This window comes from Phaseolus vulgaris, chromosome 7, assembly GCF_000499845.2.
Source record: "Phaseolus vulgaris cultivar G19833 chromosome 7, P. vulgaris v2.0, whole genome shotgun sequence".
Lineage (NCBI taxonomy): Eukaryota > Viridiplantae > Streptophyta > Magnoliopsida > Fabales > Fabaceae > Phaseolus > Phaseolus vulgaris.
The window spans coordinates 4,242,325-4,259,445 of record NC_023753.2 but is presented as its reverse complement, the minus strand read 5'-3'; the positions used below and the strand labels follow the sequence as shown (position 1 = coordinate 4,259,445).

At 30.1% G+C, this 17,121-nt stretch overlaps 2 protein-coding genes across 3 annotated transcripts; one reads left to right on the top strand and one right to left on the bottom strand.

The window, feature by feature from the left end:
• Positions 1-360: 360 nt before the first annotated feature.
• Positions 361-3,863, bottom strand: LOC137828450 (chaperone protein dnaJ 50). The gene is made up of 10 exons (XM_068635038.1): positions 3,600-3,863; positions 3,452-3,514; positions 3,300-3,366; positions 3,073-3,132; positions 2,902-2,952; positions 2,700-2,780; positions 1,945-2,057; positions 1,279-1,396; positions 985-1,111; positions 361-843 (listed from the first exon to the last, which is right to left on the bottom strand). Exons 1-10 carry the CDS (start codon positions 3,731-3,733, stop codon positions 740-742), a joined length of 918 nt encoding a protein of 305 aa, XP_068491139.1. The 5' UTR covers positions 3,734-3,863; the 3' UTR covers positions 361-739.
• Positions 3,864-13,881: 10,018 nt separating this feature from the next.
• On the top strand, positions 13,882-16,474 carry LOC137828136 (gibberellin 2-beta-dioxygenase 8-like). Of its 2 annotated transcripts, XM_068634586.1 has the most exons (4): positions 13,882-13,965; positions 15,087-15,566; positions 15,775-16,096; positions 16,208-16,474. In XM_068634586.1, exons 2-4 carry the CDS (start codon positions 15,103-15,105, stop codon positions 16,451-16,453), a joined length of 1,032 nt encoding a protein of 343 aa, XP_068490687.1. In that variant the 5' UTR covers positions 13,882-13,965; positions 15,087-15,102; the 3' UTR covers positions 16,454-16,474. The 2 variants fall into 2 exon arrangements, with proteins under 2 accessions (XP_068490687.1, XP_068490688.1); XM_068634587.1 differs by lacking the exon at positions 13,882-13,965 and having other exon boundaries at positions 15,045-15,566.
• The last annotated feature ends 647 nt before the right edge of the window (positions 16,475-17,121 follow it).

The window sequence follows — 17,121 nt, the reverse complement described above, 5'->3', positions numbered from 1 at the left end:
AAATCTTTAAAAACATGTACTTTTATAACTACTATTTGTATTTTAAGATCAATTTAATTATTATGATTAAATATCTTTTGATCTCAAGACCTTCATTATGTTATATGACATGTTCAAATGAATTTTTTTATAAGATTTATGTATTAGATTTAACAGTCTAGTTAAAACTCATACATTAGAGATGCTCTAACAAATCATTCACCACCTCACAAAGTGGCTCAAAGACCCATCTATCCCGTTTCTTCATGTAAGCAACACCAGGAATCTTAAGTCTAAGAAAGCAACGCTAACCGTGATATACTACTCAGGAAGAGTGGAATGATAAATATTTCAGACACATCTACATTCAAGTCACAACTCTACTGTAACATGCCGAGATTTCATATAATCCCTCATTAAAATTGTGGCACAAAACCACCACCGAACATCCGATTGTAGTAAGATTGAGGCTTAAATACCTGACTTTGAAACAAAACAAAAAAGCAAATATCTAATGCGGTTTTCTTTAGCGTTCACTGTTTACAGGCTGTCAGAGAGCATGTTTAAACTCAGTAAACTTTGTTGTTTATGATTCCACGATTTCGTGGTTGAAATGAATAATTCTGCTTCTATCACCCCCTCCTCCCCCAACTCAATTTGCAGCTTTCCAACTTTAACTGTCACTTCGTGTTTCAGTTCAACTTCATAATTAAAACCAAATTTAGAACTTTATAATCAGCAGATGAGGCCACTGATGTAGCTATCTTCTGCGCTTTGATTCTTTCCGCATCTCTGCTACATAGCTCTCCATATTGGATTTCTCCCATAAGCGTTTGAGCACAAGATCTTCCTTTGTTGCTTCATCTATTAATAACAGGCACCAAATAAGAACCGTTAATATGCATACTAGTAGGTTAGGCCATGCTTGTAAAATCCAACACAAGTAACCAAAAAACCACACATAAGTCCCCAATGTCCATGGTGTCTAAAAGAAGAAATATTTACCTATATTTCTCCATCTATCGAGAGGAATACCAAGGGATCTGTGTGTCAGATAAGAAGCATCTTCCCAAGAATAAGAGTGCTTCTTCACTTTGTATCTCCAAATCCAGCAGGCAGACCACAATAGCAGCTGAATGGAAACAGAACTGATCAATAAATTTCACGCGCAAAAAAAATATTTCAAGGTTCACCACTATTCGTGGGAAAGAACTTCACAGATGTTACCTTGAATTAAAATAGAGCAATGAAAGATTCATTGTAGTAACTGCATTTTCTAGATAAAGATTCAACTCTAACCTTGCCTAAGGTATAAGGTAATAGAACAAAGCGGACACCAAGAAGTTTCCAAACAGAGGCCCTTTCAGTTCCAGTTATCTGCAGGTCGAGTTCATTGCTAAGGTCTTCCTCCACTTTCCTGCATGCATAGATTCCTCACATTGTGTACCAGAAGTAAAGAAATCGCAGTCAACAAAGCGCAATCTTACATATGACAGACAAACTGACTTAAAAAAGGAAATAAGAGTTTTCAAAGTGGAGAACCAAATTGAACAGGTAACTTGACCCTGGATATAGGTGCAACTGAAAAACTTAAAAGGAAATTACGTGTAACAACTATGGATGGAATTTATATCAAGGCATGTAATTAAATCTCCAAGAATAGTATTCCTGCGAAAACTAAACGACATGTTTAGTTAAGCTTTAGTATCTTGATGAATGTTTTCAACAATCAAATATAAAAAAAAAAGGAGAAAGAAAGCTATTAGTTGGAATATATGATAACGTCCAACAATCCCATGGGAATGAAATCTAAGCAAAGTATGGAGAAGACAAATTCATAGGAATCAACTACGTATGGGAAATTTTTTAAAACTTATAACACACAAATATAATATTCCTGGGAATAATTTTGCAAAACTTGAAACAAATACAACAGACTCATACAGAATGAGAAAAATAGCATACTTGACCATGTTCTTCTGACTCTTCTTCTTGTTTGTAATCCCTCCACTGCGTTCAAGTTCCAATGCCCTTAGTTTGTTTTTATATGCAGGTGTCTTCTTGACCATGGCTACAGCCTATGCACAGAAAAATAGTGCAATGATCGTAAATGTCTTAATCTTCCAAAAGCACTTTGTACAAATAACAAACTAAGCAATTTGCACATAAGAAATGTCATATATATCCACCAAAGAAAATTGGCACAGCCCTGACCTATTTCAAATCTTATGCAAGCCTCTAAGACTGAAAATCATGGTAAAACATTTTAGTGGCAATGATATTGGATTCATATGACATGTATGGAACAGGAATTTTTCACCCTAAAACTTGGGACCGCAACCCTTGATTTCTTGACCTACTTACTTTCCTTGCTAAGAGATTTTCCAAAACCCTTAACAGCGTTGAGCTCAACTGGGCATAAGTCAGATAAGTACAATCTGTTTTTTGGTGCGTACAATGGCAGAAATGAGGTTCAAACCGAAAAACTACCCAAAGGTACTAGCACCATGCCGACCCTAGTGGGCTAGCTAAATACAATCTTTAACACCACAGGTACAGCTCTTCAAACTTTAGCTAGCCAATTAGAGAATTGTATAAAAGTACATTTTACATAAGCAAGTTCTACTATTCCTGAGTTAGACATTACACAATCGTATGGTACATTTTCACATAAGGGGAGTTTAACAATAAATCGTATGATATTCCATATATCACAATACCTGATTATACCTTGTTGATTGATTTAGATATTGAAAACCTGAAAGAATAATAAGAAGGCCAACCAACACAGCGCGAGGATCCTGGCAGGTAAAAAAGTACGTAAGTACTACAAAATGAGACTCACTTGCAGAAATCAATAATTTCTAATCAATTTTATCCAAAATTCATCACTGATTCAAATTGTAAACCAACAAATCTTACCGTTTTATGTCCATAGTATGCCCGATAGTAGCGCGCCGTATTAAAAAACACCTGAAATCAATCAATGAAAACACATACTTCAACAAACACTAAAAGGACAGAGATGAACAATTCAGGGATATTGACCCAAATTTTAAAAATAAACCAAAGTTTCTGTAAAAGTCTAAACACCTCTTCTGGATGCTCAATTGCATAATCATATTGTTCGCGCGTGGCCTCATCCTTCAAAATCTGTAAAGTTGTGTAACTTTCATTACCATCAGAACCAATATCTCACCAAATGCAGAACAGTGTGTTCAATTTTCAATTCACTCAACATTGCACAATGTTAAATCTTATCAAATACACACTCCTACATCCAAATCATTGAACAAAAAGTAGCTAGAAAACCAAAGCACCTCATAAGCATTGGCGATTTTAACAAACAGCTTTCGCGATTCTGGATCAGGGTTCTTATCTGGATGACTGAATTAAACACGAAACCAAAGAGAAAGTAGATATTATTAGAGAGAGAGAGAGAGAGAGCGTCTTAAGGAGGAGAAACACGTACTGCTTCAAGGAGAGTTTGTAGTAAGCTTTCTTGATTTCGGAAGCATTGGCACTTTGAGAAACCCTGTGAATAAGAAGAGGAAGCGTTACGATAAGAATTAAAGTATTGGTTACAAACAATTGAAGGAAGGAAAGGAATGTTAGCTGACCCAAGCAGATCGTAGCAATCATCTTCGTCGCAGTAGATTGCGCGCGAAGGGGAAACGGTGGATAGAAGGAGGACCGCCACGAAGTACAGGATGGCGGTAGTGCGCCACCGGAGCGCTGCCGGCAGCGGATCCATGACGCCGAAAACGGTGAGGCTTTCTTTTCCTTCTGTTCCCTACTTTCTCTCTGTTGACCCAAACTCCACAAACGAATGCTCTCTTGCTACACTTCCCATCTAAATTCGGGTCTTCCATGCTCTGCGAATTAGTTTTTTTTTTTAATGTTTTGACTATATTTAATTTAATTTTTATTTTTTAAGTTATTAATAAGAAAATGTTATTTTACAAACTCACCATTATTATAAGAACCTGACACAATATGATTTTAAAAAAATACTTTTACACCGAAATCACATCTAATTGATAATTTACTATAATATTATTTTAAATTAAAATAAATTAAATATAATTAAAATATTAATTTATTTGATTATTAAGTAAATGTTCTTTAGTATGATGTCAGTCTTGCAAAATTACTATATCTCTTTATCTGATTTATCTGTAATCTACATTCCAGTAAAAAAAATATTTCTTTTTTTAATTGTATTCTAGTCTAAGATTATCAATTTACTAAAATTCTTAAAAATAATATATTTTATAAATATAAAATAAATAAAAAATATTACTTTAAATGCATATTAAACATCATCAATTTATAATTATGATTTGATTAATACAATTTTAAAATTAATTTATTTAAATAAATATTTTTGAATTATAATTTAGTGTAGAATTATTAATCATTATAAAAGTAATTCAATTAATAAATTTAAATATAATAACATTAGAAACTAATAATTTACTTTTAATGTATTTTTTTATATTAAAATTAAAATTTTGAATAACTGCAATATAATTTATTTTAATATATCATGGATAATGATTCTATATTTAACAAATAATTAATACAATTTTAAATTATTATTTTTTGTATTTTAAAATCTATCTGAGTATAATATATTAAAAACATATGTTATATTAAAATTAGCTCATCTATCACGTGTAGCATATAAACAATAGAACAAAAAGAAAGCCAAAATTATGACTAAAAAGCATGAATATATTTAAAACTTAACTAAATTACTTAAACTAGTTGATAGTTAGTGTGTTAATACTATTATATTTTTTTTATTAAAATATGAGTTTACCATTAATTATATAAATTTAAACAAATATAAAATTTGGGGTAAAATTAAAATTTGGGTTGTGTTGAATGTGAAATAGAATAGTGATTTTGGTAATGTACTGGTATGGGCGAGACCGAGACACGTGCCACCTTGACCGAGACACATGCCATCCTGATCGAGACACATGGAATCGGTCGAGATCTCGGAAACTTGGCTGAGACTCTAGAAATCGTCACGGTCGGCCTGACCAGCCGACCCATACACCCATTAACACTTAAGCCAAAGTCAGTGAAGTTAATTCGTCATTAAGGATTAGGTAATGCAACCCTAAGTGAGATTCACTCCACTAATCATGCCCAATAAGGTAAGCCCATTAAAATAATATAAATAACACACATCACAAGGAAAAATGTACATCATTTATTACTGTACACTTACCTGAGTATCTATCACCCGCTTTACTGACTTGGGCGTCGGAGTGCCTTCCACAGGTACCCCCATTCGGTGTTCACCCGAGACCGAGAGCCGAAGGAGAAGCACGAAGACAAGAAGAACCTCAGTTTATCACCCAACAACTTGCCCGATCGAAGAAAGAAGACGAAGACTTCAATAGTTCTCTAGGTCTCATCTCCCTAACAAGAATAGGTAAGTTTATGTTCCATATACAATCTGATCACAATACAATCTGGTCACAATGATAGAAGCTTGTTTTTTTATATTTCATAATAAAAAAATATGTATTATCAATTACTTAGTGATTGAATTATATGATGAAAATTAATGGAAGTTGCAGGATAATTGAGTAATACCAACTATAAACATACTTTGATCTACATATTTTTAATGCGAACTTTAATTTATGATCTTTATATTATATTACTAAAATCTAGATGTTTACATAAATATCAAGAATTATATCATATAATGTTAGTCATGCTTATACACCTGTTCATTTTATTGTTGTATATAATTTTGAGATTGCACATTCTCAAACTCCACACTCTTGGTTCGTTTTTCCTTTTCAAAAGACAAATATATAATAAATACATTTTAGAATTTGGAATGGAATTTTTTAGACAACTTTATAATTTCATTTTCTTATGGACTTGCAAAATACAAAACCCTACTTTTCATGAGCTTCTAAATGGCAGCCCACAAATGTGGCCCAAATATACCTCAGTCCAAATTGTGCAATAAGACACAGCCCCTTTACACTGTTTTTTTCATGCACCTCCAGTTCTTCTGACACACCATACAAAATATGAAAAACCTTTTTTATCCTTTTTACTTGTGTCACTTCTATATTTTAGATTATATAATTCAAAATGGTATTTCAGATTATATAATTTAAAAGTTTTCGGATTAGGTAATCTGGACAAGTATTTAAAAAAAACTTTTAAATTACATAATAATTCGAAAGTTAGAAATTTTTTTCAAATAATCTAGAAACTAATCATATATTTAAAAAAAAACTTCTGATGTAATCTAAAAGCTAATTATAAATTTAAAAAATACTTACAGATTACATAATATAAAATATTACATAAAAAATTTAAAAAAATATGAAAATTTATGGAGATAGAAAAAAAAAACATGCGAAGATTCAAGAAGAAACGGTCCCCTTTTAAGCAAAGACGTGGAGTTAAGACTTAATCATGCAGCCATTCTCGAGGGCTGGGAAATAAATGCAACCATTATTTTCTCACCATATTTTTATTTTATTTGTTTAATTTCTCCAGTTGAAGTTTTTTTAGAGATTTGCAATTGAAATTAGATGTTGCAAATAACTAAATATAAACCAACCATATGACTTATTTAATATTTTATAGATTGAATAAATTGAGTCACGTACTTAAGAATACAAAAATTAATTAAATGATAAAATGTTACAGATTCTTATTTTATCCACTCGGAAGTTGAATTTAAAATTAATAAATGTTTATTATTTAATTAATATATCTTTTTAATGTATCATACCTCATAATTTTTTTGAATTATGTATTTTTTTCCTATTATGGGTTGTTGAAAACTGTTTGAAAAAATAACTAGAATTGAGATAGAGATATAGTATGTAAGACATAGTTGCTCTTTTGAATAAGAGTACATGTTGTGTGTACGCGTAGGTCTTTTGGTTTGATTAACCAAAGTGAAATTTTGACAAGAAGAGGGAAGGGCCACTTCCACACATCACACACAATCCAAATTTCCAATCAAATAGGATTTAGCTTATCTCTAATCAATGTAGCTATTATTTCAAACCATTCTCAACAACTCATTATCATAATTACATTATATAGTGTTTATTTCATGTGGCTTTGAGATCATCAACATGTTGACTTTCAAGTCCACATATTATATATTGATTCCCTCCTCATTCTACTTTATTAGAAAGATGAGAGAAACACAACCATGAACTTCTGATTTTATGTGGCTACAAGTTTTTTAACCATTATCAGTTGAAAAATACCTATAGTTATCCCTTTTCCAACTTAAAATTGAGATAGAAAAAAAAACAAGAAAGAAGATGGGAGTGAAAAATATGTCTGAAGTTGGGTCAAATAGAACTTTATCTAAATGGGTTTAACTTGTTAAAAAAAATAAAGGAGAAAATATAATCTATTATTTGTAAAAAAAAAAAATTCAAAAAAGTTTTACTTAGTCTTGGTCAATTAGTTTACTTAAATTTTATTTTATATTAAGCTACTTCTAGACAGGGTAATTAGTCAACGGTAAAAACTATATGCAAAATAAATGATAAACTATATCAAAATTAAAGATAGTGTTAATTTGTTATGACAAACTTACTTTTAAAGTGTAATGCAATTTCCATGAATTAAAAGCTTATGTTATGGCAGAAAACATAATTAAGTTATAAACATGACTTTGTAAGTCGGTTAACATAAGTATTCCAAGAGGTAAATAACATTACATTAAAGAGTAAGCAAAGAAAGAGAAAAAATAACTTAAGTGAATTTATTTTTTCTAAAAACTCTTGCACTTTGATTATTTTATAAAAATTATAACTTGTTTAATTTTTTGAGAAAGTTTGAAAAAAAAGGTGTTTATCTCATAAATTTTTTGACATGAAATAAAATCCACTAATTAAAAAATAAACATGATGATTTAATTTACATACAACTTATTAATTAATAATTATTCTTAAACTATTTTCTAATAAAAAATAATATAAAATTACGCTTTAGGAATTTTTTTCATATTAGTGAATGTAGCACTAATAAGTGAGAAACTTTGAAAGAAATGTGTTTACATCCTCATATTTTACTTTTAAGATTTTTATTGATAAAATAAATCTAGGTTTTTATCTACATAATTGATATATAAATATTTCTATGTGTAGTATCATGGGTCGAGTCAGATAATAGGATAAAAGGTGATATGATATATAACATGATGAAAAAGATTTTATTTGCTCCTCATAAATAGAGGAATGCATTAATTAAGGTGATTTATTGAATATGCAGGATTATAATTAATTTGGAATATAGTTCAAAACAAGACCAGATACAAAAGAAAGAAAGAACACAACACAAAAACTACTTTCAACTCGAATTCTACACTATATTCACTATACACACATAATTTGATGCTCTTATTGACTTGAGCGTCGGAGTGTTTTATGCAGGTGGAACCTTCTCATTCCTTTGGAGCCGATTCTAAAGCTCGAAGAGAGACTACTTAAAACTACTTTAAATTCTTATTGACCTCATATTGACGAGAACATGACCCGTTAGTTTTTTTTATCTATATCTTTTTATCACATAATTTCTCATTTATTATATTTACCTTTTTTTTTGTCTTTCTAAATCTTATTTAGCATAATAAATTATTTCCTCTATTTTTGAGGTTTGAGTACACAATAATAACAAGGCAAGCAACCAACTTGAAAGTAAATAAGCCCCGTCACCATCAATTGATATGCCAATTGTATTAATACTTTTTGTTATTTTCTTTTGTTATGAGATTTTTAAAAAATATTTCTATAAATAAAAAACTTATATAAATATCACATAAAATATTAATTAAAAAATGCATAAATTAAGATCAAATACTAACATTTATTTATTTTTCTTTTATCTAATTTTCATTTCATTTTCTTCCTTGTTCTTAGTCCTTCTTATCTCTCTCTATTCTTTTAAATAACATTAATTGTCAATCTATCATTTTTGTTTCCTATCTAACCTCATTGAATAAACATTAATGATCACTAAATCTAAAACTATGTTTTCAAGGTAATTTCAGTTAAACTTTTTTATTTACTTTATTAATTAGAAAACTTGTTTGAAAGTAGTGTAGTTTTCAAACGTTAACTTTTAACTTTAATTTATTACATTTGTTCTCTTTTCGTTTTAAAAATATTTTAACTTTGATTTCTATTTTCTACATTTCTCTTATTTTATTCATATTTCTCTTCTTTTATTCATGAACACTAACAAAAAAATTACTTTTTACATTTATTATTCATTTAAGAATTTTTATTTTCAATAATAATTCAATGCGTCAATAAAAAATTTATATTTATGTCGGATCACAACATAAAATAGTTAAAACTGATGGAGATCCCACATCGACTAGAGATGAGGACAATTCATTGTATATAAGTGGGATAGGATCGAAATGGCTTTGATACCATATTACGAAGTGAACTTTAAACCTAACTCAATCTCATAAAACAGCTCATAAGGTTGAGGTTTAAAAACCAATATTTTATCAAATTTAGAATGCGTATGTATTAACAAATTTCGAAAAATAATTTTTTTCAAATTGTTCAATAGAATAATTCAAGATTTAATACAATTTTAATCATTTACCGTAAATATCAGACAAACTATAATTTTCCTAAAATATATTATATAAATTACCTATAATTTAGTAATAATAAACAAACTAGTGACTTAATATAGATACTAAAATAATTAATTAGCCTCTATTATTTTTATTTCCCTAAGTATTAAATTTTAATTTTAAACATCTAATAAATATTCATCTATACTAATAAATTAATTTTAACAATTAATTTTAATATTCAAAATTTTAAATTTATACATCTAAATAACATGACACAAAAGACTAAGCAATATTTAAGGGAGACATTTAAGAATTGGTATGATTGTCATCCCAAAAATTAATCACATTATCAATTCAAAAACAAATGGAAGGTTTTCAGACCAGTAATCTCAATAAAGAACGCAACTCAAACAAATAAAAATATCAATACGCAAAATCTGAAGAATTAAGAAAACTATTGTTTGGATCATCAATGAAACTTCCACAACCTCATCACATTCGTCGGAAAGAAAACAAAAAATCACAATAAGAAAAAAACACACATAATTTTAAAAAAATATATAAAATTAAAAATTTATGTGTGACTTTAACTGTTCCGACATTAAAAATAATTATTTGAATTTCAAAATTGTCACGGCATAATTTTTTTTTTATCGTTTACTTTTTTTTTATCCAACGTCAATTAGTTTCACATAACCACCATTCTTTAGTCAAACATACGTTTTATAATTGCTATCTTTATTTTATATAAAATAATTTTTGTAAAAAACAAAATACTAGTAATGATAAATAATAAGTTTTTTTTATTAATATTTTACATCATACTATTTATTTCAACCATTAAAATAAAATAAAGTATATACATGTATGTTTCTATAGGTTTATGTTTATTAACTATCTCACCAGATCTAGATAACTTGATTAAGTGTTTATAATTTAATTTATACATCAGGTACAATAATATTAATCAATGATAAAGAGATTATTTAACAAATTGTTACTTGGTTAAACTAGAATGTGCATGAATTGAAGTAGGAGGGATATTGTGTAGCAACAGAAGCATGGGTTTCACATTACCTAATTTCATTTCAGTGTCTGTCACTTATGAAAGCAATTCACATGCATGCTCTGGGCTCAATTTCTGAGGCTGAGCCAATTAGAAATTTGAGGATAAATTTTGACGTTGATGTTACTCTGGGTGGAGCCTTGTTTGGTACTCGACATGAATCCATCCATGGCCCCTCTGTCTTCTTCAGGCCTACTTCCATCTCACATCTGCCTTCTGTTCATTCATGTTAGGTTAATTTTGAGTTCAGGGTTAAATCAAATTCTTCCATTCTATCAATGTCCACACAATCAATATCCACCATATGATCAAACCATATACGTGCACAAACCTTCACCTCTTTTTTTTCAAACTTCCTTTTAATTCTATATTTTCACATTTCTAAGTTGTTTCTTAAATGGATCAAACAAACTCAATCCTAATTTCTTTTTTCTCTTTTTTATATGAGATTAGTTTAGGATGATCATAAAATATTTCTGTACAAGTACGGGCGAAATCGAGATTCGGTCTAGCTGACCGAAATCAAGAACACCTGGTCGAGATTATGGAAACTTAACCGAGACGAGGGAAACTACTCCAGACGGTCCGACCGACCAACACATACATCCATTAACGCTAAAATCAAGGTCAATGAAGCTAACATGTCATTAAAGATTAGGTAATACACCCGTAAGTGTGATCCATTCTACTAATTAGGCCCAATAAGGTAAGTATATTAAAATAATATATAAATAACACACATTTCAAGGAGAAATGTACGTCATTTATTACTGTGCACCTACTCGAATACCGATAACCCGCTTTACTGACTTGAGCGTTAGGGTGCGCAGGTACTTCATTTGGTGTTCACCCAAGACTGAGAGCCGAAGAAGAAACACGAAGACTAGAAGAATTTCAATCAAGCACCTAACAACCTGCCCGACAGAGAAAGAAAGACGAAGACTTCAATAGTTCTCTAGGTCTCATCTTTATAAAGCAACAATTTCCTTAAAATTTAACACGGATGAGTTGTTAACATTAACGAAACACGTGTAATCAATAGATTGCTTAGATCATGAGTATACCCATGTTGTGAAAAAGGTGCGTGCTTCAAAGTATTGAAAGTCTATAGAGCAACTCAGCTTTCGATAAAGATGTCTCATATATGATCTTTACTCACCTAACAATAATTCCAACGTGAAAACATATATTTCAAGCACAAACCATTTTTTTAATAAGCAATTCAAGACTTATTATCTAATCATATTTAAAATAATAATAAATTCTCCTTCAAATGTATATCATTATACTATATATTCTACAAGTATCACTGTTCTAACTGCTCCGCTTATTCAGGTTAGGTAGTACAATCATTATATCTAAAATTTGATTAATACATTGTCTATAAATTAAAAATAAAATTATAGAAATAATTATAAAATTTGAGAGCATATATTAGACTTCTTACTGCTTATGAAGAAGAAATCTTTTATATTTTCTTTTCTTCAAAAGGAATTCTATACTAATGGATTTTTCTTTCTTTGTTTGAATTAAGAAGTGAATTTGAGGAAATGAATTCGAGATTTAGAGAAAATATGAAAAATGTGAGGTTGTTTAAACTAAGGTAAATAGAATAAAAGGTATAAGAAAAATTTATTAAAGTTTATAAAAGTTTGTGAGTGATGTGATAATGGTTGAAATTATATTTTTTAATTGCTAAAAATGTAAATTTACAAATTTATTTTCATATTTAAATATTTTTAAAAAATTAATTGGATTGATTTATTTATAAATTAAATAACATTTTAAAACAATTTAATTTGTATAATATATTATTTTAATATTTTTTACTTTAATTTACTTATTTTATTATAATAAATACAATCAATTATCATTTTAAAGTGAACAGTACTTTCCATACAAATCTCTTCCTATATGAGTGAAAAGTTTAAATCACAACCAACTTTCTAGTTTAGTTTTGTGCATTTTTTTATGTTTTAAATTCTTGAAATTTGCATTTTCATTGCTTTTCATTAATGTTTCCACTCCTAGAAACACACCATTAATTATAGAGCATTACTTGGTTTATAATATCTTACATCATGAACAACCCAAAAGTCTTGATGTATTTATATATGTCTAATACAAAATATGCATTATCAAGATCTTTCATCTCAAAGTTCTTAGTTAAAACTCTCTTGATTTTATGCACTAAATTTATATTGCTGCCGGAAAGCAAAATAACATCAACCTATAAAACTATAAAAATATACTTGCTTCCACAAAAGTTATGGTATATCAAATCATAAACTAAATTTACCACAAAATCACAAGAGTTAATTACATTAAGTCCATAGATGAATTTCTTAAGTTTCCAACCAAATCCTTTGAACATTTTAAAACAAAGTTTTGTAGTTGTACCATATAAATTATTTCATCAATAATACTTTCTTTACATTTATTTGATGTAACTCAATATAAAAAATATGTCAATTACTCCAAAAAGAGTCTTTAGAAATCAAAGAAAATAATTTGTTTACAATCAACGTCTTCCATCTGTATAGATCTCTTCTTCGTCACAAGATGAGTCTTGAACTTTTTCAAATTACCTATAGGTTTCGCCACTTCAGATCATGGAACAAGATTCCAAATGTAATATTTCTCCATATGTAGAAAAATTGAAATCATTCCCAAATTAGGATAATAATTTCATATCATAATTTGGGTTTGAGATGACGTATAAGAATTTTTTTTTTGGAAGATTTGAAAAGAGTTTATTTCTAAGTAAACTATTTTTTATCTACAAAACACGGATAAAAAATCTTTTTTAAAAAACTATCGAAATAAGAAGTTGACTTTAAGTTTAACTCAACCTCATAAAATCAACTCATAAGGTGAGGTTTGCACCCACTTATAAACAATGAATTGTCCTCATCTCTTGTCGACGTGGAATCTCCAACATCTCCAATATCTCCAAACTAAATTAATTCTCTTTTTCCTGTGCAATTTACATGTAAATAGTTATGTGCCTATCTTATATTCTTATGCCATTATCTTGTTGTAATTCTCCCTTTAAGCTTTTGAATTCACCAAGTGACATTTAAAACCATGTCATTTGAGTATTTGAAAGTTATTTTTCTCTTCAACTTGATCTTTCTACATCAATATATGTCCTTGGTATTATCAGTAGTGACAATAATTGAGGGACTTGTAGCCTATAAATTATCCCAAGTCCGCAAATGTAGCTGACAGGCTAAATTACACTCTTTAATCTCTAAAGCTGAAAGCAAATTTCATTGCTCATTGTTCGGTGGATAGTCTCCTTATATGTGTGAGTGCCACGTTTCTCTGCTATTAACATGTCTGTATAATTTTAATTCCTCCAACAAGATGATTATCTCTTTGTGTATTTATAATTATTCATATTTATACATTTTTTTTAATTCTTTTGTTCTCAATAATAACAGCTAGCTAGTTTCTATCATGTTCTTAATTTCTCCCGGAGTGTATTGCTACTGTGTTTAAATACAAACTGTAGATGTTTTGATCGATCTGATATATTTGAAAAACATCAGACGAAGGTTTTCTTCTGTCATAATAATATGTATGTAAGTTCTCGGTGTTTTGTGTTTGAATATAACTGAAAAAAAGTGATTTCCCTTGAATCAAAAGGTGTGGGAAGATAAAAGGTAAAAGAAAGTAAGTGAAATTTTGTAGTTATTCTCTTATCACAATTAAAGATGTATCTAAAAAATTAGCAGCGATTTTTATTGTGAAGATTGCTGAAGTAAACCTCAAATTTAATAAAGAGCACCACACAAAGTACATAAAAGAACAAGTTTTGTTCAAAAACTAAACCCAAAATTATAATCCTCATATGTCATTAATATACTGATCGTCACTTCAAAGTGAGTTCAAACAAACCTGTGCTAAAATATGAGTTTGTTTCGGTGCTATGGTTGGTACTTAGAATTAATTATGATAATATGTTCCTCAATTGTTGAATAGCTGCATGATTGAACGTGAAAAAGTTTGGTCTAATTATGATCTAACTATGATGAAGTTTGGTCTAATTATGATAAAGTTTGAAAAATGAAGATCTAACTAAGACCGTGTAAGTAAAGTGGGTCATATATTAAGATCTAATTATGATGCAGTTTCGTCTGAACACAATGTAGTTAGAATTAAACAATTAATATCATAAGAAATCAGTAAAAGCAGGAGATAATAAGAAAATGACTAGCACTACAATGTAGTGTGAACTTGAAGACATACACCAAGCTACGTACGTACCTTTGTCTATGAAACCTTTCAATCAAAGACGAAATATGAACAGAAAAAAGAAAGCTACAAGTACTGGTTGTCTTTAATTATCTCTTTTTGTCTCCATCTACCAAAATAAATGAGGAAACAAGAATGAATTGTTTTTTCCTTGAAATTCTCTCCTTTCAGCCACCACTAACAAAGCATGGACTCGAATTCAAACCCACCCCTTCACGAGGCATACGATATGCTCTTGAGCAAGAGCCGAAACAGTAACGAACAGAGTGGTTTTGATGATGATGAGGTGTTGGTGGTGGAGGAGACAGAGTTGCCAGCGATCAATGTGAGTCATTTAGCAGAGAGTGATGAAGTGAGGAGGGAGGAGTGCAAGTCCGAGATAGCTAAGGCTTCTCAAGAATGGGGTTTCTTTCAGATCGTTAATCATGGAATTTCCAATGACGTTTTCAGTGTTTTGAGGGTCGAACGAGAGAAGATATTTAAGCAACCTTTTGAGAAGAAGAGCAAAGAGAACAAGCTCTTCAACTTTTCCACTGGTAGCTACCGTTGGGGAGCCCCCACTGCAACATGCATTAGGCAGTTATCTTGGTCTGAAGCATTCCATATTCCTCTAACTGATATACTCAGTTCCACCGATTCCAACACTTTTAGGTAATCACGTTATTTATTTAATTTTAATGTTTCATCATCATCTTTTTATTATAGTGTGCTTTCATTGGTTCGTGTTTATTGTTCAAAGACAAACATTGAACATTGAATTAAGACAGACATAGTTCTCCTCAAATATGTATGTTCCACTTAACCTTTGGAAAAGGACTTAAAAGATACAGCACACATTGAAAATTTTCTATATTTGCAGCTCAACCATTGAAGAGTTTGCCAGCCAAGTTTCTATTCTGGCGAAAACGTTGGCTCATATCCTGGCTGAGAAAATGGGTCACAAGTGTAGTTTCTTTGAGGAGAATTGTTTGCCCAGTTCTTGTTATATTCGATTGAATCGATATCCTCCATGCCCCTTGGCTTCTGAGGTTCACGGACTGATGCCACATACAGACACTGCTTTCCTCACCATCTTACATCAAGATCAGGTCAGAGGTTTGCAAATCGTGAAAGATGGGAAATGGATTGCAGTCAAACCAAACCCTGATGCCCTTGTAATCATCATTGGCGACTTGTTCCAGGTACTTTATACTGTTAGGCACAACATATCTTTTCTCTTATCTAAGAACACTTTTTCCGAGACTGTTTATGGTGAAGTTACATGCGTTAACTTGGTAATCTGGGATATGCAGGCATGGAGCAATGGAGTTTACAAAAGTCTTGAACACCGAGTTATGACGAACCCAAAATTAGAGAGATTCTCTATGGCGTATTTCTTTTGCCCCTCTGATGATACATTGATAGAAAGCTGCACAGAGGCGTCGAAGTACAGGAACTTTAGCTTTGGGGAATATAGACAAGAAGTTCGAGATGATGTTCAGAAGTTGGGCTACAAAATTGGCCTACCAAAGTTTCTCATACGTAGAGGAGCTACGTAATGTGCATGAATACCACTTCCTCATGCCTCTGCTTTATCACAACTTTGTTTTGCATGTCTTATGAGTAAATAAAGAAATAATAATAAAATCATGTCTTTGATAGAAAAAGTAAAAATAAAATGAAAATACATATAAAAAACTAGAAGCTAAATGTTAACTTTTAAAAACAACTCTATTTTTAGTAAAATTACAAAAAACAAATTGTATACCAAATATTACTAATAAATTTAAATAATCTTTTCGGTTGATTTAATAATAAAAAGGTTTTGTTTAGGCCCCCTTTCTGGTGCTGGTTGTTTGATAAGGAGGAGTTTGAGATAGGGGTGCATAAAGAAAGGAATACTGTTGAAGTACCAGTCTGAGTTAGGGACTTAACTTATAATATATTTTGGGCCGAAACGAGCCCTTAAGAATATTTTGTGGCTGTGCTCAGGAATCTCTCACGACCCTTCATCAAGTAAGAATGTGAAGCGAAACAAAATGGACAAAGCTCCGAATTTCAAAGATAGAGAATTGATGTTAAGAAGTAGAAAATTGCAATAAAATAGTTTATCTGAGTTATATAAAATTATAACAAAATAAAACATGGCGAATTAAGTTAACAAAACCATGAAATTAAAATAGTAGGTTAACCAACAACAATAATAATAATAATAATAATAATAATA